The sequence below is a fragment of the Macaca thibetana genome, chromosome 7 (genome assembly GCF_024542745.1).
Source record: "Macaca thibetana thibetana isolate TM-01 chromosome 7, ASM2454274v1, whole genome shotgun sequence".
NCBI lineage: Eukaryota > Metazoa > Chordata > Mammalia > Primates > Cercopithecidae > Macaca > Macaca thibetana.
In genome coordinates this window covers 78,997,064-79,024,658 of record NC_065584.1, presented here as the reverse complement: position 1 = coordinate 79,024,658, position 27,595 = coordinate 78,997,064, and the positions used below count along the sequence as shown (strand labels likewise).

The following is a 27,595-nucleotide window of genomic DNA, read 5'->3' as shown; positions in this document are numbered from 1 at the left end:
TGCACTCCAACCTGGATGACAGAGTGAGACCCTGTCTCAAAAAAAAAAAAAAAAAAAAAAGAAAAGAAAAGAAAAAAAGGTATTTAAAAGAGTTCACAGCCAGGAATCCAAATAGTTGTTGAAGAGAAATGGTTCTGTTATTTTTATCATAAGCTCTTCTAAATTATTTGATTATTATTACGTTTTCATGTATTACATCAATAAATTTTTAAGATAATTTTTGAAGACACAGATTAAATGACAGTTCTTCCATAAAGCAATCTGAACACTCAAGTGGCTTTCTTCTATACTTCCACAGAACCCAGTACATACCTCCAGTGTGGCACTGATTTTATGCTATCCATATGACTATGTGTTCATCTCCTCCACCAGACTCTAAGTCCCACTGGAGTAGGAACTAAATTTTATTCATCCCTCTATCTTCATCACCTGGTATAGTATCTGGTACAGAGTAGATAATAATGAAATGTTTAGTTAATGAGTAAATAATCAACCATATTGCACTATTTATATTAAAGTTAATATTTAAATCCATTGTGGGAATTAATAGACATGTATCATATACACTACTGAATTCCTTCTTTACATCATTGCATATTTTAACTTTCTAATAAGAGTATAATGGGATAGAGATAATGTAAAGTTACATGTTTCCAAGCCACCAGGATTTTACCAGACACCCCAAACTTGAACCGTTAATGTAATATTCAAAATTCTTCACAACTAGATTTTGAACATTATTCTGAAGTTGGTTACAAGTCCATCTGGTTTGAAATCAACTTATCATGTTCAAAAATGTTAATATCCCTCACTAGCTCACAGCATGACACTATCAGATTTATTTTGGTATTATTTCATAGCAATGTTGCAATTAAAATTTGGTCCACATCGATCAGTAAAAGTTAAAGAGCAAAATTAATTAGTGGAAATAGTAAAAGGGCACAATATTAATATGATGACGCATCCAAAATGCTTAGAGTGTAGGGAGGCACTGTTATTTTGAGATTATCCATGTTGATTTGCAGAAGAACAGAAGGAGAAATCTGTGAATAGAACTGAATTTCAACACACAAAATTGTACGTCAACATTTTTTTAAATAATTACTAAAAATGATGACCACAAGTGAGTCTCATTATAGACGTGAAACTTCTGACTAACAGACCTAACAATGACTAATGACATTACAAATAAGCTGTGAAGAAAATGTACAGCAGCTGTATTAGAACTATGCCTTCCAGGCTGGTGTGTGGATTTATCCCAAAACCTAATAAAAACCCATGACTCATTTTTTATTAAAGTGCGTAAAAACTTTAGACACATATCATATCAAGTAGATAATTTTTTAAGTTTAAAAGATTCTTCTGATAAATTTTATTTGAATACATAAGAAACAACATAATATTCAAATAATTCAACATATTTGAATAATATATGGAAACTTAAGATCAATCAAAGCAGTTGGTGACAGGGAATATTCTTATCTTTGGAGGGTTTGTCTGACTTTCAGAGTTCCAACATAAACCCAATCCAGAAATAAAATTAGAGAGTCTTACATTTGCTATTTATAAACCTCCATTACTTACATTTCTCTTGCTCTTGAGAATAAATTTCAGAGTTACACCTAGCAGGTGTTTTTAACTCCATTTTAGACAGATGGAACATGAGAGAGGGCAGAATAGGAAACCAATGTCAAAGTTATTAAGTATTAGAATGAACTATAGGATTTGGGTCTTTTGAAGTTCTATAGTCTTTCTAGTAACTGCTAGTTCCCAGCTCTTTTCAGTCACTAAAATATACGTATCCTATCAGTCTCAATTAGGAGTTATTTTGTAAAATACTTAAATCTGTTATGAGCCATGATTATCGCCTACCTGCATTATAAGCATCAAAAGCCCCTTTTATTGTCAAACTGCAGTCCATCAACCATTAGTAGCTGGTAAATAGCTTAGTGAGTCCCAACCAGTAATTTTTTAAATAGAATATAATAGAATAGAAACCATCAGAGTGTATCACATGTAATTAAGCATATTTTGGAAAATTTTTGTTTCAACTGTATATGTGTGTATGTAGATACATGTATGTGTGACCTAAGTCATGATGTAACCTGTGTTTCTCACTGTGGGTTGTGTGTATGTACATACATGTATTTGAGACCTAGGTCTTGATACAACCTGTGTTTCTTACTGTGGGTTGAGGGAAGAGCATACTGAAAAACACCACTCTAAGACAGATAACAAGATTAAGAACTTAGGTCAAGTTGGAATTCGTTTACCAAAGTGGTTAATGGGTTACTCAATAGAACTGAGAAACTCACAGGAAGTTTTCAATGAAGGAAGCCTGGGAAATGAGAAAACTACAGTGCGTGGCTGCTGCCTAAAATCTTGAGAAGACTGCAGTGGGGAATGTGGAACAACCACAGGGCAGCATGAGTTGCTGAGCACTGGAACTAAGGAAGCTGAAAGTAGTCACACAGAGAAACAGTGATTTGAGTTAGCAATAATTTCAACTTTGTATATTATAAAACTGTGTCAGCAGGGCGCAATGGCTCACACCTGTAATCCCAGCACTTTGGGAGGCTGAGGTGGGCGGATCACGAGGTCAAGAGATCAAGACCATCCTGGCCAACATGGTGAATCCCTGTCTCTACTAAAAATACAAAAATTAGCTGGGCATGGTGGCGCATGCCTGGAGTCCCAGCTACTCAGGAGACTGAGGCTGGAGAATCGCTTGAACCCAGGAGGTGGAGGTTGCAGTGATCTGAGATCACGCCACTGCACTCCAGCCTGGCGACAGAGTGAAACTCCATCTCAAAAATTAAATTAAATTAAATTAAATTAAATTAAATTAAATTAAATTAAAAACTATGTACAGGGATCCTTTCTTTACGCTTACCTCTGCATATCTAGATATAAAACAAAGATGCTACATTTATATATAAAGCAAACATATTAGTTCCTGCCCTTGCCTCCTTCATAAGTGTACCAAAGGATAGGAGCTATGAAAGTGCTTTGAGTTTGTCAGAATAAGTCATTGTGATGGGAGTTACCTGCAGCTCATGAGGAGCTAAAGCTCAGGATCACTTGACCTCCCTACTTTATACAGTACAGCCTTAGAGTTATCAGAAAGCCAGTTTTAAAGAAAAGCTTGTATTAATTTATTCTAATAATTTACCATAGTGCTTGGTAGGTCTTCAATTTATGCTTTTCACTTTTCTCTCCCCCTTCTCTCCCTTTTTTCCCCCTTTTTACCAACTTAAATTCCATGACCAATCATTGCAATTACTCCTTTTCACATCCCCAATTCCCTTACCTGTCTTGCTCAGAGTCATTTCTCTGAATCACAACCCTGGTTATGTATTATTTTCTGTCTTGCTAGTTGTGGAGGCCCTACAACTAACATGACTTAAGAAAACATATAGCATGTAAACTCGTTTCATTTACATTCATGACTGTGCATTTCATGTATGTCCATAACACTGCCTGGCAATCATATTACATTTGCCTGGTCTTTTACTCTCCCACTCTTCTTGATGGTGTTTTCATGCCTAATCTCTCCTACTCATATTTCAAGCACTTCCATTATCATGCTCAGTTTTAGCTGACCTTGCTTCTTAGTCCATTGAGAAAACTGAAGTAATCAGAAGAGAATACCCACAACCTACTGAATCCATGTACTTTGTTGTCCCCGCTGGAATGAAAGATGGCTATCTAAGTCCAACCCCTTCCAACTTGGGCACTTGATCCCATCTCACTTCCCTACTCAAGGATGTGCCTCCAGCAATTCTCCCCCTTCTCTCCTATGACATCAGATTTTACTTTTACCTCTCTACTGTGTCATTTCCATCAGCAATTAAACATACTTTTCTCCCATTAAAAAACCCTCTCTTGGCTCCACCTCCTCTCTAGCTAATGTTTCTTCTCTTGCTTCCCTTTCAGCAAATCTGCTCAATAAACTTTCTATACTCTATCTCAAATTTTTCTTCCCATTCATTTTTAACCATCACCCAAGAGGCTTTCATCTCCACCATTCTAACAAATCTGTTCTCCTCATGGTTACCGATGACCTTCATATTACTAAATCCAGTCAATTTTCTCTTCTCATTTTGGCCTATCAGCAACATTTGATGCAATTGATCACCAACACTCCTTTCTTTAGCTAATCAAAAGGGTGCTTATTCAGATTATGATGGATGGATCAGTCCTATAGGAGCTGAGAGTGACCTTAGTGGAGAAGCAGCAAGAAAACAGAGACCACAATCCTACAACCACAAGAATCTAAATTCCATCAACCACCTGAATAACCTTGGAGATGACCCTGAGTTCCAGATGAGAACCAGAGCACAGTCAACACCTTGATTTCAGTTTTGTAAGTCTTTGAGCACAGGGCCCAGGTAGTTTGTGTCTAGACTCTTGACCTGACCCACAGAAACTAGAAAAATAAATAAATTTTTGTTCTTTTAAGCCTTAAATGTGTAGTAATTTGTTAGGCAGCAATAGAAAACTAATATACTCAGTGATCTCCCCTGGCTAACATATTTGAAATTGCAATTGCAAGTACTTTTTATTTTTTATTTTTTTGCACTTCTTATCTCCTTTATTCTTCTCTACTATATTTTTCATGATACTAATTTATTTCATTACGGTTTCTCCATCAATTACAGAAAAGCAAAGATTTTCATCCATTTGTTCACTATCCTATTCAACTACAGTTTATGGCATGTAGTAAAAGGTCAAAAAATATCTCTTAAATGAATGAGTGAAACTAGTATTAAGTACATGAATAAAAGACATAATAATATTTTCCCTCAGAACACTCAAGTTAATCATTTATATGTAATTTATAAAACTAGGTATCCAAAATTCTTAGCTATATTTGATATTTAGTTAATAAAACTTTACTTAATATTTAATTTATTTTACATATGTAAAATACTGATATTAAAGTAATAAAAATCCTTTTGCGTTTATAAATTTGAATACTCTAAACAATAATAAACATGTTCAATCTTAATTTTGAGCTTACCATTTGCCTGGTACCCTTCAAAGTATACAAATTTAACTCATTTTATCCTCAGAAAACATTGAGAGAATTAGCATTATTAACCCCATCTTATATCGAATAAAAATAGAGTACAGATGTTTAATAATTTACTCAAGTTCATATAGACAAAAAGTGATAGATTCAAACCCAGGTTTTAGGTTTCAACTTCATTACATTTTCAATATCTGAATATGCATAAGACTTACATTTGTGTGTAACTAAATATTGTAAACAGGCTAAAAAGATCAACAAAAACTATAAAAGATATTTGAGCCAGATGACAAAGAGTTAATATTTTATCTAGAAAAGCCCCTAAAATGAATAACAATAGCACAAAAATTCAAATAAACAATGGACAAAAGACAACAGAAACATCATAAAAGATGAAATTCAAAATGTAATAAATACTTGTAGAAATTTCTTTCAATCTTGCTGGTACATAAAGAAAAGTACATTAAAGCTAGTTATAGATATATTTTTCCTTTTAAACTGGCAAAGAAAATTTTTTTAATTTGGTCAGGGTTCATTAAGACAGATTTTGTTTGTTTGTTTGTTTGTTTGTTTGTTTGTTGTTTTTGAAACAAAGTCTTGCTCTGTCGCCCAGGCTAGAGTGTAGTGGCACAATCTTGGCTCGCTGCAACCTCCGCCTCCCAGCTTCAAGCGATTCTCCTGCCTAAGCCTACCGAGTAGCTGGGACTACAGGCGCGTTCCACCACTCCCGGCTAATTTTTTCTATTTTTAGTAGAGACAGGGTTTCACCGTGTTAGCCAGGATGGTCTCGATCTCCTGACCTCGTGATCTACCCACCTTGGCCTCTCAAAGTGCTGGGATTACAGGCGTGAGCCACCGTGCCCGGCCAAAACAGTCACTTTTATAGATCACTGCAAATATACACTAATACAATCTTTGTTCCTGTTGTTGTTGTTGTTGTTTTTGACGGAGTCTCGTTCTTTTGCCCAGGCTGGAGTGCAGTGGCACTATGTCATTGCACCCTCTGCCTCCTGGGTTCAAGAGATCCTCCTGCCTCAGCCTCCTGAGTAGCTGGGATTACAGGCATGGACCCCCACACCCGGCTAATTTTTGTATTTTTAGTAGGGTTGGGGTTTTGCCGCATTGGCCAGGCTGGTCTTGAACTCTTGACCCCAGATGATCCACCTGCCTCGGCCTCCCAAAGTGCTGGGATTACAGGCACGAGCCACTGCGCCTGGCCACAGTAATGCAATTTTAAAGAAATACAATTCACCAATATACAGTAACTGCTAATTACAAATTCATACTGTGTGATCCTTCCCCACCAAAAAAAAACAAAAAAACAAAAAACAAAACAAAACAAAAAAAACCCTTCCCTTAAAAAATCTATTATAAAGAAATAATCAAAGTTGGAGAAAAAGTTTATGTGCAAAGATATATATCTCAAGTCATTTTAATAACGAAAAATTAGAAACCACCTAAATGTGAAGCAGTGGTTAATGGACAGTGGTTAAATTGTTGTCGTTATCCATAAGTTAATATAGATATTTGTAACTACAGGTTTTAAAAATAGTTATGTGGAAATGCTCACAGTATAAAAATAATGAACAAAAGGTTGAACACAAAATATACCCACAGGATGATCCAAATTATTTAGAATATAAGCTTTACTTTAATAGATGATTTATATTTATTATCTTCTTGATAATATACTAGAAAATTTTTACAGAAAGTCTGTGATATGCAAAATCAGAAGTAAACAAAAACTGAAGATATTTCAAGAAATGTGTTAATAAATATAAACATTTCTAACTCATATAAGGATAAGTGTGTCATATTCTTAACCCTGTGCTGATCTACAGGGCTCAGTGAGAAGGTGCCATGTCTGCCCAGCAGAAGACATCTGCATCATAAAAACTAAACTGGAAAGTTCCACACAGAAAAATTATTCACGGGAAGGATGAAGCTTCTCACCCAGCAACCCAAAATCAGTTTTATATCATAGTTTTTTTTTTTTTCAGAATTTGAACTATTTTATTTCTTTAAATACAAACATATTACTTAGAAGCTGTGTGTCTGTAATTGCCACCACCACTTGTTTATTATTTGATTAATATTTTGGCTTCTTCCAAATCAGCTGCATTTTACCTAGGACAAACACCCATTTCAAATAGACCTGGTAGTGAAAAGAAAACCAGTTGATTAAACCTCCCTAGTTATGATTGGTACTTCCACCACATAAGAAAGCGAAAACTTATTCTATTTGGTCAGTGGTATCTATCAGAGTTTATCTGCGGAAGAAGCAAAAGACATAGTAAGAGAACAGGATAAAAACAAAGAGAAAAGTAGAGAGAATAACCAGAGACCATCATCAATGGCAGCAATAGCAAGGACTTTAGCGGCAGCTATTATAGGGGGTGACAAAGTGATATTCCAACCACAAGGTAATTCAACAGAAGAGATTGGTATAGAATCAAAAGACAAAACGTCTCTTCAGTTGAAAGTTTCAAACACTCATTTGCATCAAACACTTTTATATGTCTACACTATATTCACAATAAATTTATGAATTCATCAGTAAATAACACATCCAATATATATAGCATGCATGGTCCCTGTATAAACTCTAGTTAGGCCTCTTTAACTTTGCTAAAAATGTTCTTAAAAACATGGAATCCCTAGAGTACTTGGGGTAGGAAATAGATACGGGAATGTTACATTCCCTTAAAATGTATTTTACTTATTTACTTGTTTAATGTCTATTTTCCTTAACTGGGAAGTTAGCTTAGTAAAAGCAGAAGAGGTTTTTGCCTCCATTATCCAATGCTATATCCTCAGCACCAATAATAATGTCTAGCATACAGTATATGTCCAATATGTATTTGTTGAATAAATGAGAAAGTTTACAAGTAATTCATGGATTTCATATGATTCATATATCTTGTTTACATCAAAGACAACATGTTTCATATTTCTTAAGACTAACTACAACATGTTCAAAAATTTGGTCTATCAGCTGAAGAGTATCTCAATTTGATAATTAAGGAAATAGTTTACATTTTCATGTAAGCCCTTCCAAATACTCTAGCACAGATATGTGAAAATCAGACATTCTCCTTCATGGCCCATCTGCAAACGTGGAGAAAGTGAGAAGCTGGGGCATAAGTGGACGTAAATGGGCCTGAGTTCTATTTTTCCATGCTATAAAAGCCATAAACAGTGTGGTTAATGATGCTCCCACATCTCACTTGAAGCCAAGGTACAGTGGATTCGCGTAAATGCTGAAGGCTAGCTAGCTCTGGTGGCTGAACACCAGTTGAGGGCAGCAGAGAGCTACTTGAGAGAAAATAGATCCAGGAAGGCTTAACAGCTCTCAGCTGAGAGCAAAGTGCTTGGTAGGTCCACAGTGTGCTGCCGAAAATGCAGCCGCTTGGAAAACTAGTCCACAGGGTGGCCAGCAAGAATGGAGTAACCAAACGTATTAATGCATAAAGCCAAAAATCCAGGGAGATGGGTAGTAAGCCACACCAGGAACTCAGAATAATCTGGACTCCCATTTCACACAGTTCTCAGGAGCCATTGATTTAGACAATCATCTTACTCCAGAGCTGCTGAATCACAAAATGTCTTAGATTCCCTCCAACTCTAAAATCTTAGTTTCCAAGATAATTAACAAAGATGTTTAGAATACGACCCGTTTTTCAAAGATTATCCTTCCTGTAGAAAGAATATAAAATTGTTAGTGTTAAGAGGGGAAAATCATACATGAACAAGGAGTAGCATCCCAAAATTCTTTAAAAGTTGAGATTTCTCAAATACATGCGGTGGAATCCTGGTGAAGTTTAATGAACAGCCTCAGCCAGTCCCCTTGTTTCCCAGTGTGAAGACTCCAACCCTAAAAATGACCAAATGCAAGTTGCAGCCTGTCCAAAGCTGGGATTCACACTCCTTTTCTGTGTCTTCCTAGTGGTGTGATCTTAAGCAAGTAATTTAGTCTCTCTGGGTCAGCCTCCTCACTTCTAAAATGGAATAATACCTGTGTTTATGAGGTCTGTGAAAAATCTACAGAAGAAAACATGCCTTGTGAACTTTATACGGCACAATGAATTTTAAATACAAGTCCAAGTAGTAGGAAGAGTAAGAAGTTTTCTAGGGAACAACAAAAAGACATCTAAGAAAGAAACCTTTGATATATTTAGAATTTTCCCTGTAATGAACTTGTTTTTTTCTATCAACCCAGGTCAATGTAGATATGATTCTCTATATACATACACATATACATATATGTGTGTATATATATACACACAAACACACACACATGCATGTATGTGTGTGTGCGTGGGTATGTGTGTCTTCAGCTTCCCTGAGGTCTATATTAAATGCTGAGCATATTTGCAACACGGAGTGATATTTGCCTTCTGTGAACACTCTTACTGCTAAAAGGGTGTAATGATGTTCCTAGTCAGACTGAATTCAGAGACATTTTATTGCATCCTCCTGAAGAAATTTATTCACAGGGACACAGAAGCAGAGAAAAATGTGGGCAATTTGCAGCCAGAATAATTTGGCTCTGGTTCCTAAAAACAATAATAATAATAATAATTAATCATCACCATGAGGATATGGGAACATGTTAGAAAACTTGAATACAGCTGCCTCAGCTTTGTGTTTAGTTTGGTCCTATCTCACATTATGATTTTTCTGGATGGATAGCAAGGGAGAGCTGAGTGCATGCCAATGAGTTAGTAAATGGTGACTAGAGTGTCTGAGATTTTTGTTATTTTTAAAAGCAGAAAAAGGGGAAGATCAACAAGACAGGAAGATAGAGAAGATGGAGGGCTGGCTCATCAATTCTCATTTCTGATGAGATGCCTAACTAGAGAACTCAGGAGTGATACGGAAGAGTTGCAAATAACAATGAAGACACCAGAAGCGAGTCTTCTTAAATGAAGGTTGATGATTTATTGACTTAAAAATCTTTTGAATTATCGGAGATAGCAGATTCAACTTTCTGATTTTGTGCATAAGAAAACTAAGGTTTAGGAGAAGTGTTGTGACTAGCTCAAATTCCCCCAAGTGTTAACAACTTGTATATTTATCTTACTATTCTAGAACTAGCTAGATAGCATGCCAGTGACCTAATTTTATAGTAAAATCTAGGAAATATTGGTGAAAAATAAAATAGAATAAACAAAATTCATTTCCCTTAAAGTTACAAAACATGACTCCATATTCCAGTAGTCATTAGCTGCTTTGCTATTAGGAAATTAAACACACCGTTCAGCAAGTGCATGCACAAACTACACCCACACACATGGCCAGCTTACAGTCACAGGCAATGAGAAGAGTTCTACTCTCTGTCTCTCTCTAACATGTTAAATGCCAAGCAAATGCTAAAATTGTTATTCTGAAAAGTTTGGGTTTCTGCAGTCTGCCATTACTAAGATTTTCCTGTGCCCAGATAGTTCATTTAATCTTTGCTGTAAAAAGAAGAAACAGAATCCGTATAGACATAGGAATTCCATTTCTTTGAATTCTGAAATATTTTCAGCCAAGGTAATATAGACAGAGCATATATGTGATTACTTAAAACATGGTGTTATTTTTAGTATGTTCCCTGATGTTCACTAGATGATTATCTCAAATCAAAGTGGTTAGTTCAGATAAAAGAAAATATCAAAATTTTTCTTTCAATTTTGTTAAGTATTCGTATAGAAACACATTTGGTGATAATTTGGAAAATTAGGTAAATAAATTTCAAGCCCCCTCAAAATAAAATTACTTTTTAGAACTAGTTCTTTGACATGGAATTTAAAGCTTTGGAAGAATACTCATAACCAACTTTAATTGCCCTATGTGCAGATTTGAAGTAAAAACCTTTGTCTTTCTATGTCGTATTACAATAATCAAAGCTTAGAATTTTATTATCAAAAGACTGTTGTTTGCCAGACAGACAATCAAGATTTATTAGAAAAACTTCCAGGGCTCTCTCCTCCAAAAACCCACTGCTCAGTAAACTATTCCACACCTTCACTGCTACTATTGAGCATTTTGGTCACTAGATGTCGCTGCTGCCGTTTGAATGAGATTTTCTTTCGGCTTCCCTCCCTCCCCCCCGCCCCCCGATGTTTTCTAAACATTCTTATGGTTTTTAAAGTTATATTTTAGTGGTGGTGTTGTTGGGAATTTGATGAATGAATTATATTTTCTATATTAATGATCGCAGGTCACTTATTTTTCAGATTAAGAAAAAACTGGAAAGATGAAGTAACTTGCGTAAGGATCCATAGGAAAAGAGTGCTAGAGCCAGAGTCGGGAAAACAGCTCTCACGTCTACACTTCACCAGCTTTTAAGAAGTAAACGTGTTCCAGCTGTGAACAATGATGATACTCATCTTTTTAAATCAAAACCCACTGGGTAATATTACCCTTTAAGTCAGTTTCACTTTGCATTGCCCGTGATGGTCTTCTCCTTGGACACTAGGTACATATGAATCATGAGGGCAGATGACTTTCCCAGGCTAAATTTAGTTGAAAAAGTAAGAAGCCTAATAGATGATCATTATCTAAGTTAAGGTGATTCCGTGCTCCAGAGAATCTCCCCAAAGGAGAAAACTGTCAACAAGCTCACGAGAGTCTCCCCCAAAAAGTTATTAAAACTAAGCAAACATACACAGCACCCACACACAATCCAATACAGAGGGGATCTCCAATCCAGCTTCCCTGTCAATACAAAAGAAAGCCAGTGGAGTTTTCTTCAGAAGCCTGGGGCTAGGAAGGGTGCAGAAGGACTGTGAGGGCAATCCCCAACTGCTTTCACCGACTAAGGTGAGGAGAAAGGAAAGTCATGACTGGGGGAAAAAAAGAAGACAAGTTAACTGACAGAGGCAACCAGTCTACGCCGAAGCTTCCATCGTCCTGCTCTCTAGAGAAAACCAAAAATTCACCACCCTGCTTGATAGATTGGCAGGCAAGAGAAAGGAGGGAAACTTCACACACTCGCTTAGAGTTCTTGGACCCCTTTTCCAGTCCCCATCTCAAGAAAAGAAGAAGGGGGCAGGGAGGAATGGACGTGCCCTGAAAAGAAAAGGAAAAAGAGCCAACATTGCAGCTAGCCTTGGGAAAATCTCCACAGATGAGCATTTTTGTTGCGTTAAGTGACCGGCATTAGCAACCTAAACACGTAGGGGAAGGCTAACATCGCCGTTAATATAATGCGGGAGAGGAATGATAGACCTGGGAGTCGAGAGTGGAAGCGCTAGTTTTGCATAAAACAAAACAAAACATTTCTGAGGACTTCAGCTCCTAGGGGTTGGGTGGAGTGAATTTAGGGAGCGCCTCAATCCATAGAGGAAGCATGCACCGGGACATCAGTTTCAGAGGCTTACTTTAAAAACATATATTTCAGCTGCCTTAAAAAATAATTTCACAGTCTGAAAAACAGCTTCTTAGACCATGGTTCTGAGGTCGTCTCTGGGAGGGAGAAGAATCATCTCCGAGATGTCTTTCAAACTCCAGCATTGGGACTGAGAATTGACAATTAAGGAGGTTCTGGAAGTTAGAATGAAAACGGTCACCTCCACCACCTTCATGAGGTTTCATTTCTCTCACATATAAGGAGGTAGATGAGATACAGTTAGACGCACATAGAGATAATGAGAGAGATAGGGAAAGGGAGAAGGAGAGAGAGGAAAGAGAAAAGGGAGGAAAAAGCAGGGAAGGAGGGAAAGAAGGAAAGAAGGAAGGAAGGAAGGAAGGAAGGAAGGAAGGAAGGAAGGAAGGAAGGAAGGAAGGAAGGAAGGAAGGAAGGAGGGAGGGAGGGAGGGAGGGAGGGGACAGGAAGGAAAATTACAAGAAATGAAACCCAATTGAAGTCTTATTATTAATAACTATTTTTTTTTTTCAAAACTAAATCAACTCTACCTTCCTCGCCTTTCTAGGAAATCCTCAACTTGAACAATATTCTAAGTGCCCTAAAGCAATAAAGACAAAACTTTGGACGAGTGGGGCGGGGAGACTTTCCTGGAGGGCGGGCGGCGCGGGGGATCGAAGCAGAGTCTGCAGCGCTGGTGTTAAGGAGAATTCGAGCGCTCGAATGCTGTTGTTACATTTCTTCCCAGAGCCCCATGCTCCCTCATTTAACATCTCCCTTCCCCAATAATCACTTCAGAGAATGAGCTCGAGATTGAAGAGTGAGTTTGGCTTTTCTATGTGAGGAGCCGATAGGATCCACCAAGACTAAAATCCAAAAAGGCTCCTGGCGCTTCCGAGTACAACCCCAAATTCTCCCGCACACTGCCCAAGTTTCTTGAAACTCGGAGGCTCAGCTCAGTGTAAAAACATGGGGGTTCTCCTGGGTCAGTCTCCCTGACCACAGGGGGACCCCTGCAAACACGGCCTCCTCTTTAATACCTTTGTAACTCAGTTCTTCAAGCAACCCACCTACGAGAAGAAAAGGATCCACTGGGCTCAATAACTGAGTAGATGATTAAATAAAGCCAGGATCTTAGATCTTCGCATTTGGGGTGGGGAGTGGGGGCGCTGGGGAAAGGTTGGGAATAGCCCCGCAGGTACCCGGGGATCCCAGTTGTTTTTTCTAAGAAAGCCCGGGGGAGGAGGGGGAATGCATTGGAATGTGGCGATGCCTCCATCAGCCGTCACTTTATGAGCCCCCAAGTCAGGCTGCCCTAGACCATTGTGGATGAAAGTGGATTGTCTCTCCAGAACCAAATATTCCCTGACCTGCTTCCCCAACGCGCTCTCACGCTTTCCTGGGAGAGCACAGCGGTGCCGGAGACGCGGCGCTTCTGTCAATTGTGCAGAGCAATTACTAAGAAAATATTGTGACGATGTTGTGGGGCGGAAGGGGACGTGAGGAGGTAAGGGAGGGGGAGTTAGTTTGGAAAGCAATTTGCAAAGGAATATTAACTTTGATTCCCGAGGTCACCGCGGGAAAAGGGGTTCTGGGCTGCAGAGCTCTTCCTCTAGGTGGCGGACTTCGGTACCAAACAACTGCTAGATAAGCGCTGACTTCAAACACAAGATTAAGCTTCTTGCTGGTTAAAAATAATAACAGTAATAATACAGAGGTATGGGGCTGTTTTTTCCCCCTTTTGGATATTTATTTATTGCAGGGAAAAGTCATTGATTTTCCTAAGCAAACTGTGTTTCTCCTTCACTTGGTGGAAAATAAAAACTGTTTGAATAAATAAGTTATTTCTGAACATTTTGTTGTCAAAGTGTTAAATGTTCCCGTCATTTTTATTCAAACACTAACATGATTACAGCCAATTATATATTCACCAGTGTTCTTTATTTTAGAGTAATTGTACTTGTCACTAATAAAACAGAGGCATAATGGATCGCTACTGTTCTAGATTTTCAAGCAATTTTGTGTAATTTGATTGAATTATACATCTTATCTGCTACTTTTTTATTTTTATATTTGGGGATCCTATTTTCTTGAAAATTGCAGCTCTATGCTTGTTTTGTTGTTTCTCCAGTAACGTACACTTCGGTAACACTGATAAATAGAAAGAGTCCCTTTGAAATGTCAAAAATCAGCTGTTTTTTTTCCACACCTCCTCCCCGCACTTCAGCACGGGGAAGACCTGAACTCTGCGCAGCAAGGGAGTCTGAGCGAGTGGGTGCACTTCCTAGAATAGTTCAACGTCAAGAGAAATTCCCCATTGGCCCCAAAGGCAGTCACCTCCCTGCCTGGAGTCTTTGGGGGCTTTGTCTCTTTCCTGTAATGATACTGTTGGGTGTCTGGGGCTTCAAACATGCTAAGACAAGTAGACCATGGGTTCAGCTCATGTGCAATATGTATCAAGGGAAAGAATATATACAGCGGAGCTAAAAGATAAACTGCATTTATTACTCCAATTACACAAAACCCAAAGGTCCTACCTACCAACCCACCCCCTACCCCGACAATTAAAACAATTATCTATTTGCCTATGCTCTTTTGGTTCCAAATATACGGAAAGGACTGGGATCAATACTTTCTCCCCTCCCCCCTTTTTAAACCATTTCAATAATTGTTTTTAAAAGATGGGGGAAAAGATGCACACATCTTCCCATTGTTCACATATCGGAATAATCAAGAAATAAATGTGACAGCAAGCAGACAGACGATATGATATGATTTAAGGGACCATCTCCAAAACTGAAGGAGCAGAGAATGTGTAATTCTTTTCCCAGTAAATCCTTCCAGTTCCTAGGACAAGACTCAAACGTCCCGCTAGGAGCTGCAGCTTCGAGATGGAGCCAAAGGCTCTGACAAGTGACTTGTGTATGACCCAATATTTATCAATAACAACAACGAAATCAAGTGAAACCAAGGCTGGGGATTTTGAAACGCTTCTGAAGCCCTGGCGTGGATATGCACGTGAGCGAAGAAAAAGTCGCTGGAGATGAGTTGGCTCCACTTGTCCGCCCTGGGGAGCAATCCTGGGGCAAAATCCAGTGCTAATTGATTCCAACCAGCCACATTATCAGCTGTAAATGTTCAAGGGGACAAAGAATGAGCATTGTGTACTAAAGATACTCCAAGTATTTTTTTTCAGGTAAATAGGGACGTGTAATCAGTAGCGTGTGTATGCTTATAAATAGGAAAAGAGAATTATTTTTAATTAATTAGGAAAATAATCTTTCACCTGTAATTCCAGACTTCTCTAGCGTCTCCCACTCTCCGACTGTTTTGTGATTGGGACTCCCTCTAGGAAAAGCTGCGGGCCCTGTTTTGTGTTTCGAGCGGGAGAGCAGACACTCAGCTCAAATAGAGGCCGTTCTCTCGTCTTTCGGGGTGTGTATTCTATGGCCAAAAGGTAAGATGGCCAAGGCAGCGATCTGAGCGTGATGTCTGGCCCCGCGGTGGGGCCGAGGAGGCCCAAGTTGGGACCGCTCCGGAGCTGCCCCGGTGCTCCTCGGCTGGGGGAGGGCGCGCGGCAGCCGCCTGCCAGCCGCACAGTCTGCTCTCCAAAGGAGTCGGGCTTTTTCAGCGTTTCCATTTCCTTGTAGCCTCATCTCTCTTATCTAACAAGTTCACGCTCCAGGAGAAAAGAAGAGGGTGAGAAAAAAAAAAGAAAAAGAAAAAGAAAACCTCTTCACCGCGGTGATTCATAGTTCATAGGCTCCGGAGCCAAACTTGCCGACCCAGCTTTTTTCTCGAACGTTACTTTTCTCTCCTGCATGCCTTAGAACAAACCCAGAAGGAAGATACTAAAATTGCTGAACAAGAATCTAGGACTGTTTTAAAAATAAAAATGACCCCCCACAGACACCTTTGATGTTGTTGATTCTGACACAGAGGAGTCGAGTTGTTTTGTTTACACATGATAACGGTAACTTGCTCCTGATGCCGCTCTACGCGTAGTTTAGTCTGTCCTCTCCTCTCCTCCCCGCAGGCGACTCCTTCCAAAGAGCAGGAGAGAAATATGGGTATTACTGTTCTCCCCCACTGGGTTCAATACCCCTTACATGTAACTGAATATTCGAATTAACGTCACCTGCATGCACCCCAGTCTTTTAACGCTGAGATGTGCTTTATAGCAATACAGGGTCGATACCTTTAAGTGTTTTCTGTATCCCCGCGTTTACCGTGGCAGATGACCTCTTAGCTCAAAATTGATTTGGTATATATCCGGCCTAATGTGCCAAAAAACGAGATACCTAGGTTGAAAAGGCAACTTTAAGGGGGGACATCTAGAGAGACGACGCCTAGAATCAAGGCCTCTGGCTCGATTGCGTTCGGCAAGCGTCTGCAACAAAGGAGCGCAGGGCAAGCTCGCGGGTATGCGCAGGGAGCAGCGGCGGGCAGACCTCGGAGCCCCAGCTCCGCGAAGCTCCTCGAAGGGAACCCTCGCAGTTACAGCCTCAAGAGGAAAGGCAGGGGAGGGAGAAGATCTGGACCTTTTGAGAAACGCTGCTCCAACAGATTTTCCATGGCCTGGTGTTGGAGAAAGGGCGCGGGGGAGGAGCGAGGGTTGGGGTAGGAAGACCTACTGGAACCGACACGGGAGATTGAGGGCCAGGTGGGTGTAAGATGCGCACAAAGTAAAAACTTGCCCATTGGTTTGTCCACGCAGGGTTTTTGAAAGAAAGCAGATAGATCTTTTTAGTACATATTACTTTCCCCATGCGAAGGGAGACTTTGGGGTGAAGGGTTCTCTGCGTGCTTTCTGGCTTGCTTACTCCACTCATGAAGTTTTCTCTCCTCTCATTCTTTCAGACCTTCAGTGGGTGCAAGCATTTCCTGTAAGATACTTATTAATCTCATAAACGGACCTGGCAATGTTCAGTGTTTTCAGTGTACATGTAACTATTGAGCGGTGACTAGTTCAAAGGTGATCGGCTAAAAATTGCGAGGGAGTCACACCTTTCCATCTTTTCTCACACAACTGGAATTTGGGGGACCATTTGGAGGTGTGCTTCAAAAGAGAAGTCTTGGTTCACCACCCCAACCCACCCCACCCCCCCACCACACACACACACACCTTCTCAAAAAGGTCCTGTAACACTTCCGGAACAAGATTGAGGCTTCTACTAGAAATCACATTGAAGCTCCAACTAATTAACAACAGTGATGGGATAGTTAGGAGCTCCAACTCTTAGCCCAGCATTTTTAGCCCTGTAAGATTTTCTTTCCACTTGATATATATTTATAAAGTTATTTTCTTTTTTCCTCTTTTGGTACCCCACTGATGGAAAATCCAAGTTAGTATTGTTTTGTGGAATGGCTTTTGCCAAGTCTCACTTTCTCCCTTATGGGATAGAGCTGGGGGTTAAAACTAAGAACCTGAGCTCTAGCCTCCTTCATTCTAGTTCACCAACACCCCTTCAACTCTTTGTTTTGTTTTGTTGTGCTCTGTTGTGGTTGTTTGTGGAGCTTCCCTTATCTCCTTTGAAAGACTGACTACACCATTTCCTTGGGCAAGTAGAGGAAAAATAGGAATTGGCCTCTCAGGGGCACTTCCCCAGGCTGTGAGGGACCATTTCTCACAACTGAATCAGGTCTAAAAACAGAGCAGGTCTGCCCTCACACTATCAGGGACTCAAGTCCTTCAGCAAATCACTCACCCTCTGGAGGGCAATGGCAAATAACGCGAAACAAGTAAAAGGGTGGTGGGCATTATGTTTAAAATGTTTACAAGACATGTAGAGAGTATTCGACTGAGAAGTTTTTCCAGAGACTAAAGTCCCTTGGCTCTCTGTTGATATTTTATCATGGATCTTTCCACACCTGGCTCTCCCCCTTGGGTAATGTAGGGACAAAGCTTCTCCCATGCACATTTTGCTGAAGATCACGGGACTTTTCTTTTGGCTGCGTATGTACTTGGCTTCAGAAAGCCTGGAACACCTGGCAGCATCACAGAGACTTGCCTGGAGAGCCCCAGAGGTCTCTGTCAAGGCCTTATCCTCATCCTTGTCCTCTTCCTCTTCCTGCTCCTCTTCTTTGCCTTGGACTTTCTCGCTTTTGAAGTGGCTCCCTAGCTTATACAAGCTAAACATTTCCACTCTCATAGACGAGGCTCTCCCATAGATTTTTTTTACTCGAGGTTCTCAAGCAAAATTGCCGGTGCCACAATGTTATGATGGAAGGATGCTGAAATGACAGGCCTAGTAGACGCTTGTCTTAATCATCGGCTTCTTAATTTAGTTTTAGTGGTGTGTGTGTGTGTCTGTGTGTGTGTGTGTACACACACGCACGAATGTGCGCGCCCCCGGGGACGTTGAGGGTGCGCGTGCGTGCGCTGAGAGCAGCCGCTGACAACCTGCAGCTCCCTAATGAGTGACGAGGCAGGGCTGCTGCAGAAAAGTAACACTTCCCTGGTGTGAAGACCTCTCACTGAGAAGTTTAGTTCACTACTGTTCTTGCAAACCTAATCGTATAACCTGTAACCAAAACCCACAGAACAAGGATACAACACGCTAAAGAGTAACTTCTAATCACTAAATGTTAGCACCATTACCTGCTGTTAGGAAGATATTATAGACGAGTTGGCTCCAGCCGGGGCAGACCTCACCTGCCACAGGATCTCTGGAAATACCTGGATGCCTCCATATGGGATCTCCTCACTCCCAAACGTCACAAGGTCAGAAATTCTCTGTGCATCTGCAGAAAGAGAACTTTAGCTAGAGCTTGGCGCTGGGTGCCACTCCAAGGACACCCTGTCCAGGGAATGGAGAGCAGAGTGGATTTTAGGTAAATGGGGCCCACCTTCATTTAACCAGCAGCTAGCAAGAAGAAGAGGAGAATCACTGAACAAAAATGGGAGAGAGGCCCTAAAGAAGACTTAAATAACATTGCCAAATGGAAAAATGAAATGTTCTGCTCCCTACTTAGATGAAGTATGCTGTGGAGCCTTGGTTATTAATTAAAACTCCAGAAGGAATAATCTAATTCATTTCCTAAGCAATTCTTCCATTGGAACTGCTCACTCTTTAAAGGGCCTGACCTCTTTGGGGGAGCTGGGGACTGCAGACAGAGCAAGAGAGAAGTTTACTGTGATATATACCAGAAAATTACATTTACTTTGACTTCTGCTTTTACTCATTAATAGTACACATTTGTAGATGTCTGTGTAAGAGATCAAGGTTACATCCGTCATGAGAAAAAAATTAGAATGATAGAGAATTTGTTTCAGGTCTGAGACAACTGGATTCCCTCTGTCTTCTGAAGGTAATCACGGTGACTGAGTGGGGCTGAAGACTGGGCTTCAAGTGCTTAGGGAAGAGGCCCGAGGTGGACAGAGGCAGGCCTTCAAATCCAATTTGCACCCAAATTGGCCGGTAAGATATACAAAGCCCCATCCAGAGACTTTCAACTTGCACAATACTCTGTCCAGGGCCCCCCTCCCCCTCCATTTCAGCTAGTAGCAGTTCTTTTAAAAAGCTATTGCTGAGACAAACACGGGGCGCTGAGTAAACAGTGCATGTTTTGTTGAACAAGCTATATATATATATATACATATCACCGTCTCGACATAAAGTGCAATTGAAATTATTAAAAGGAATTAAAACTCACTTCTTGCCAGATTACAAATAACTTTTGTCATTAGGAAGAATAGATTTTTAAATATTACATTAAACTATATACTATTTATGTCTATAATATCCTATTTTGAGAGACTTGCATTCATGCAATCCTTAAACCATATAACATAGTCTTAATTTGAATGAAAAACATTTTCCCAGTCAATATGAGCTCCTAGCATATAAAATCAGATTATTAAAGTGCTCATTAGCGAACCCCAGTTTTTGCTATTTGAAAGTAAACAGAAGAAAAACTTATTTCCACCTGCTAAAATTTTATACAAGATTACAAAACAATGCACGCTCAGCTTTGACCTAAGAAACACCTTAAAACATTAAAAATTCATCAGTCAGAGCTGGTGTATTGAAGGAAAGCTCCTCTAGTTTGCTGCTGAGCTTGGATTAGAATAAAATGTCCAATGTTAACAAACAATACCCACGTTTGGCACTTTGTGTATTAAATTGATCAAACAGATTTTAGGAGGCACAATGCACAATTTGTACAGACCTGATTGAGTTAATATAATATCAGCAAATTTTACATCGAAATGATTCTGTTTCTTTTCTTTGTGTTTAAAACCAGCACAGATTACAAATTTTAATGATCTGAAAATGTTTGGTATACAAAATCATGCTTATTTCAGTATTAGCAAAAACACAAGAAATTTTTCAACACAAACACCCAGCTGTGTCTATTTTAAAAGCAGTTCAATGACAGCTTGCACTTATGAGCATGCAATCAGCTAATTTCGTTTTTTTTTTCTTCTGTGTTAATCAACACTTTCCTTCCTGCATATCAGAGTACAAATAGTATAGTTACTCCACATCAGTAAATGTTTACGTAACCTGTCCTTTCCCAAGAATCCGGTTACACCGAATCATTTCACGCTAGACCGACTACGAAAACGTACCGGGCCGTCCACCTCAGAGGGAGCCCTGTGTGCCATTATAAGTGGTGGTGAGAAGGGGGGCTGTAGGGGGAGAAATTGGGAGGAGTAGGTGGAGGAATGGAGAGACAGAGGAATGGAGGGTGGGGGGAAGAGGTGGGGGGAGCTAAGGGAGAAGGAGGGAGGAGGGAGGAAGGAGAGTTGAGGAAAAGTAGGAAGAACGGGCCTGAGGAGGGGAGAAGAGTGGGAGGAGGAAAAGTGAGTAGGAAGGGGAAGGCCCACAGATCTCTCCAGCCGGTAGGCAAAGCCCATTAGCTCACCCGGCCCTGCAAGAAATCCAGAGCTTGGAAATCAATGTTTGGGGCCATGTCACTATCAACACCGATTGCTGGAACCCTTGAATTTTTCCACATGTAAATAGTTTGTTTTCAAATGAGAAGATATGTAGACATAGGAAAAGATACATACATACAGTGGAAGGACATTTGAGGTTAGTCCAATATTCAAAGCTCCTTTGTGGCATTCCTGAAAGATGCATATTTAAAATTCACTAGCTATTTGTAATTATCTATTATTCTCTCTAGTTTCCTCCCCCCACCCCCCGCCCCAACCTTTTCTCTCTCTCTCTCTCTCTCTCTCTTTCTTAAGATTGGGGGTGGGGAAGATGGAATAACCCTCTATTATCCTGAGTATTCATCAGTCGCATTCTTTATGTTACAATTTAACTTTAGCATCAAGCATAAGCGCCAATTTTCCTTCCTTCGTTTTCTTAAATACAAATCTGCCAGATATCTTAATGAGAGTTTATCAAAATGAAGAAATGCTTACATTTTATAATTATTTACCTTCTAGAGGAAGGAAAAGGTGCTTTTCATTTATGCTTCTCCTCCACCTCCCTCTGGGGCTACATCCTCCGTAAAATGTGGTATGTTTCGTGCCCATGTGGGATGAAACAGCCTTTGATCAATGTGCTCCCCACTAAATTCCAATCCCTGGGAAATGCTGGGCCTTAGCCCTGCCCCTGGCCACGGGATCCTTTTAAAGCCCCCGATTCGCAATTTCCCCATTCACTTCAACGTTCAACCGAACCTTCCCAGTTCCAAAGCCCAAGAAGCTGGGACTGTGGGATCCACGTTCCCAAGGCTCCCCGGTGCTTTCCAACAGCACTCAGGGTGGGCAAGAGATGGCTTCAGTATACTGTTATTTCAGGAATGAGGCCCGCACAAAATAAAAGCATTTGAGAAACGGAAAGAAAAAAAGAGGGAGTGAAAATAGGAAGGCTTAAAAAAAAAAAAAAAAAAAAAAAAACCGGAAAGAAATAGACGCCCACCCTTATTTTCCCTCCAATGTCAACAAGCAAAACGAAAATATTTCCAGGGTGATCGCTCGCAGCTACCCGCTTCCAATTCGGATTAGAAGCTGAGGCTGGAGCGGCGAGGAGAAAACGACATCGAGTCACCCCAAGCGTGAGCGACGGTCTGGAGCAGGAGAGAAGGAAAAGGAAGAGACACACGTATATAGCATGTGTTACCTGATTTATTTCGAGATTGTTTGGTACTGTTTTCTCTCTGGGCACCTCTCATTTCGGAAGGCCATCAGAGGCGCCCACTACTGAGCGGCCCCGGCCCGCCGCAGCTGCACCCGGAGCCCCAGGCCCGGCTTCCCCGCGGCGCCGGAGCCCGGAGCTCGCCGCCGCCCAGGCCTCGGGAATCGAGTAAGTAACCCCTGTTTGGCCCCGCGCTCCTCTGCCCACTTCCTCCTCCTCATCTCATCGCTCCCAAAGCTCTCCCACACCCTTCTCCCCGAAGTAAAGGACACCCCCCGCACACACGCCAGCGGTGGGCCTTCTCTCCCCCCTTATCCAAAGCTGCGCTAGACTATTACCTACAAAGGGCACAATTTTCCTACTGGCTCAGAAATGCCAGACAGGGGCCTGCAGGGCCGACTAGGAAAAGTAGTGCCTCGCCTCTACCTCCTCCATTTCCTGCCCTCTCGCATCCTCTCCCTGCACTCCCACTCTTCCCCCTACCACCACCACCACCCCCGCTTTCAAAAATAAAATTGGATACAAACTTTAATCACTAAGGACAAATATTGACGCTCAAACGAAAATGACCCAGTACAATGAGGAGGAAGCCGGAAATGTGAGCTATTGGCCCTAGGAGAGGAATTTCGGTGGAGCGGAGCCGGCTGGGTGGAGGGGGTGGCGGGGGCGCAGGGAAGGGCTGCGGCACCGCGTGCTCCCGCCGGCGTATCCCTACGCGGCTCCGCGCGGCCGCGGGGTCCGAGGCCCGCGGAGAGGGGGAGGCGAGCGCCCGAGGGGGCGGCAGCCGGAGGGCGGGGCGGGGGTGGGTGGGCCCGGCCCCTCCGATTGGTCGACGGCGAGAGAGACGCTCCCGCACGCCGCCGGCTCTGATTGGCCCAGCGGTAGGAAAGGTTAAACCAAAAATTTTTTTACAGCCCTAGTGTGCGCCTGTAGCTCGGAAAATTAATTGTGGCTATAGCCGCCTCGATCGCTGTCTCCCCAGCCTCGCCGCGGCCGCTCCGGGACGCGCCCGCCCGCCGCCCGGCTCTCCCCCCCTTTGGGCTGCTGCTGCTGCTGCTGTGACTGCTGCTGCGAGAGGAGGAGGAGGAGGAGGAAGCAGCGGGGGGGGGAGCGGGGGGTGGGGGGGGAGACCAAGAAGTACAGTTGGGAGCGAGGGAGCTTCACCCCCGGGGCGGTGGTTGTTTCTTTTTTCTTTCTTTCTTTTTTTCTTTTCCTTTTTTTTTTTTTTTTTTTTTTTCTAATTCCTGAGGGGTGGTTGCTGCTTTTGCTACATGACTTGCCAGCGCCCGAGCCTGCGGTCCAACTGCGCTGCTGCCGGAGCGCTCAGTGCCGCCGCTGCCGCCCGCGCCCCCCGCGCCCCGTTCGGCACCCACCGGTCGCCGCCGCCCGCCGCGCCGCTGTCCCGCTCCCGCGCCGCCGCCGCCGTTTCCCCCCGACGACTGGGTGATGCTGGACATGGGAGATAGGAAAGAGGTGAAAATGATCCCCAAGTCCTCGTTCAGCATCAACAGCCTGGTGCCCGAGGCGGTCCAGAACGACAACCACCACGCAAGCCACGGCCACCACAACAGCCACCACCCCCAGCACCACCACCACCACCACCACCATCACCACCACCCGCCGCCGCCCGCCCCGCAACCGCCGCCGCCGCCGCAGCAGCAGCAGCCGCCGCCGCCGCCGCCCCCGGCACCGCAGCCCCCCCAGACGCGGGGCGCCCCGGCCGCCGACGACGACAAGGGCCCCCAGCAGCTGCTGCTCCCGCCGCCGCCACCGCCACCACCGGCCGCCGCCCTGGACGGGGCCAAAGCGGACGGGCTGGGCGGCAAGGGCGAGCCAGGCGGCGGGCCCGGGGAGCTGGCGCCCGTCGGGCCGGACGAGAAGGAGAAGGGCGCCGGCGCTGGGGGGGAGGAGAAGAAGGGGGCGGGCGAGGGCGGCAAGGACGGGGAGGGGGGCAAGGAGGGCGAGAAGAAGAACGGCAAGTACGAGAAGCCGCCGTTCAGCTACAACGCTCTCATCATGATGGCCATCCGGCAGAGCCCCGAGAAGCGGCTCACGCTCAATGGCATCTACGAGTTCATCATGAAGAACTTCCCCTACTACCGCGAGAACAAACAGGGCTGGCAGAACTCCATCCGCCACAATCTGTCCCTCAACAAGTGCTTCGTGAAGGTGCCGCGCCACTACGACGACCCGGGCAAGGGCAACTACTGGATGCTGGACCCGTCGAGCGACGACGTGTTCATCGGTGGCACCACGGGCAAGCTGCGGCGCCGCTCCACCACCTCGCGGGCCAAGCTGGCCTTCAAGCGCGGGGCGCGCCTCACCTCCACCGGCCTCACCTTCATGGACCGCGCCGGCTCCCTCTACTGGCCCATGTCGCCCTTCCTGTCCCTGCACCACCCCCGCGCCAGCAGCACTTTGAGTTACAACGGCACCACGTCGGCCTACCCCAGCCACCCCATGCCCTACAGCTCCGTGTTGACTCAGAACTCGCTGGGCAACAACCACTCCTTCTCCACGGCCAACGGCCTGAGCGTGGACCGGCTGGTCAACGGGGAGATCCCGTACGCCACGCACCACCTCACGGCCGCCGCACTCGCCGCCTCGGTGCCCTGCGGCCTGTCGGTGCCCTGCTCCGGGACCTACTCCCTCAACCCCTGCTCCGTCAACCTGCTCGCGGGCCAGACCAGTTACTTTTTCCCCCACGTCCCGCACCCGTCAATGACTTCGCAGAGCAGCACGTCCATGAGCGCCAGGGCCGCGTCCTCCTCCACGTCTCCGCAGGCCCCCTCGACCCTGCCCTGTGAGTCTTTAAGACCCTCTTTGCCAAGTTTTACGACGGGACTGTCCGGGGGACTGTCTGATTATTTCACACATCAAAATCAGGGGTCTTCTTCCAACCCTTTAATACATTAACATCCCTGGGACCAGACTGTAAGTGAACGTTTTACACACATTTGCATTGTAAATGATAATTAAAAAAATAAGTCCAGGTATTTTTTATTAAGCCCCCCCCTCCCATTTCTGTACGTTTGTTCAGTCTCTAGGGTTGTTTATTATTCTAACAAGGTGTGGAGTGTCAGCGAGGTGCAATGTGGGGAGAATACATTGTAGAATATAAGGTTTGGAAGTCAAAATTATAGTAGAATGTGTATCTAAATAGTGACTGCTTTGCCATTTCATTCAAACCTGACAAGTCTATCTCTAAGAGCCGCCAGATTTCCATGTGTGCAGTATTATAAGTTATCATGGAACTATATGGTGGACGCAGACCTTGAGAACAACCTAAATTATGGGGAGAGTTTTAAAATGTTAAACTGTAATTTGTATTTAAAAAGCATTCGTAGTAAAGGTGCCCAAGAAATTATTTTGGCCATTTATTGTTTTGTCCTTTTCTTTAAAGAACTGTTTTTTTTTCTTTTGTTTACTTTTAGACCAAAGATTGGGTTCTAGAAAATGCACTTGGTATACTAAGTATTAAAACAAACAAAAAAGAAAGTTGTTTCAGTTGGCAACACTGCCCATTCAATTGAATCAGAAGGGGACAAAATTAACGATTGCCTTCAGTTTGTGTTGTGTATATTTTGATGTATGTGGTCACTAACAGGTCACTTTTATTTTTTCTAAATGTAGTGAAATGTTAATACCTATTGTACTTATAGGTAAACCTTGCAAATATGTAACCTGTGTTGCGCAAATGCCGCATAAATTTGAGTGATTGTTAATGTTGTCTTAAAATTTCTTGATTGTGATACTGTGGTCATATGCCCGTGTTTGTCACTTACAAAAATGTTTACTATGAACACACAGAAATAAAAAATAGGCTAAATTCATATATATCTTGATACTTTTGTCTCTTTTATTAAGTAGAGCTAATTTTTTAAAGACCAATCAAGTCATAGGGAACTCAAAGGCTTTTTCAGCCAAACTAAAATTTAAACTGCTCCTTTAATTTGAACTGACTCTAAAAATGAAAATAGTATTTTTCCCTTTGTGAACAAATTTTACAAGGAGCAGCCTATTTAATAAACCCTAGCTTTAAACAAAGTATAGGCTTTTCAGCTGATACCTGTAAGTTTCTGTGGATATACAACAAAAAGAGATATAATTTAATTTTCTGTGCATAGCTTTTTACCCTCTGTTTATTTCCAAATCCGTTAATAGAATGCCTTTTATATATTTTGTTTCAGGTATATTGTTAATAGAGCTTGGCAAATTATAAATAAATATATGTATATGGTTAGATAGAAGTGAATATAATGCACACATATGTAATATATATAGACACACAGAGCCCTTCAGTTCAGGTACAATTTGCGCTATGAATGCTGCAAAATTTTTGTTTAAATATTTGTATTTATACTTTCTAAGTCAGCATTTATTTTTGTGGCTGTTTACCCACAATGAAAGAGTTCTAATAAAGATGTGCTGAAGTTGCAATATAGATTTTGCTGAAGTGATCACCTGTTGTAATGATTTGCAGATCAATGTTTATATTTTATTTTAAAATTATAACAATTTAGAATTCTAGATATTCAGAAGTAAAATGCCTCTTTCCTTTTTTTAATTTTTACAGTGTAGAGGTATTTATTTGATTCCCTTTTAAATGTCTGTGTAATTCAATCTAGAGATTTGTTCCTTTTGCTTACAATCATAATTTTGTTTTAACTTTCCATATGCATATGTATGCATATACTGTATATGTGTATATATGTGAGACAAAATGAAAACATTTTTTGAGTTGTTTCAGGCAGCCCAATCGCTATAATTGCAGAATATAATTAGAAAACCCTAGTAAAAGGTTTAGTAACTAATTGGATCCTGTGGTGAATCTGTGGAAGACAAGTTGTTCATTTGTTACAATTGTATAGTCTGAAATGTGTTCTGCAGTATTGGAATAAGCTGGTTACTTCTTACAATGGGCCCAGTGAAAAATAATCTGGCCCTAAGATGTTATCAGCAAACACTTAGAGAGTTGCTCAGGGGGAGGAAAAAAATCCTAAGGGAGAAGCAAGCTTACTGGAATAGATTTGAAATTGAAATGCTGAATACTTAATATTGGAAAAATAGAAGAGGGTGGATTGTGGAGTGGAGAGAGGGAAAGAGGATCTTTAT

At 42.1% G+C, this 27,595-nt stretch overlaps 1 protein-coding gene and 1 long non-coding RNA gene across 2 annotated transcripts in view; one reads left to right on the top strand and one right to left on the bottom strand.

Annotated features, from left to right (window-relative positions):
• The window catches only part of LOC126959393 (uncharacterized), a 37,377-nt gene extending 15,990 nt beyond the window's left edge, over positions 1–21,387 (bottom strand). Inside the window, exons 1-3 of the long non-coding RNA XR_007727523.1 lie at positions 20,959–21,387; positions 18,985–19,127; positions 313–441 (exon numbers count right to left, since the gene is read on the bottom strand). This is a non-coding gene — a long non-coding RNA (uncharacterized LOC126959393). The remainder of the gene's footprint in view (positions 1–312; positions 442–18,984; positions 19,128–20,958) is intronic.
• A 465-nt stretch (positions 21,388–21,852) lies between these two features.
• On the top strand, positions 21,853–26,317 carry FOXG1 (forkhead box G1). Its single transcript, XM_050798346.1, has one exon. It carries the CDS (start codon positions 23,927–23,929, stop codon positions 25,394–25,396), a length of 1,470 nt encoding a protein of 489 aa, XP_050654303.1. The 5' UTR covers positions 21,853–23,926; the 3' UTR covers positions 25,397–26,317.
• The last annotated feature ends 1,278 nt before the right edge of the window (positions 26,318–27,595 follow it).

Bases quoted from the DNA above. Each gene is read 5' to 3' on its own strand.
- FOXG1 (XM_050798346.1), top strand. From the start codon at position 23,927: ATGCTGGACATGGGAGATAGGAAAGAGGTGAAAATGATCCCCAAGTCC.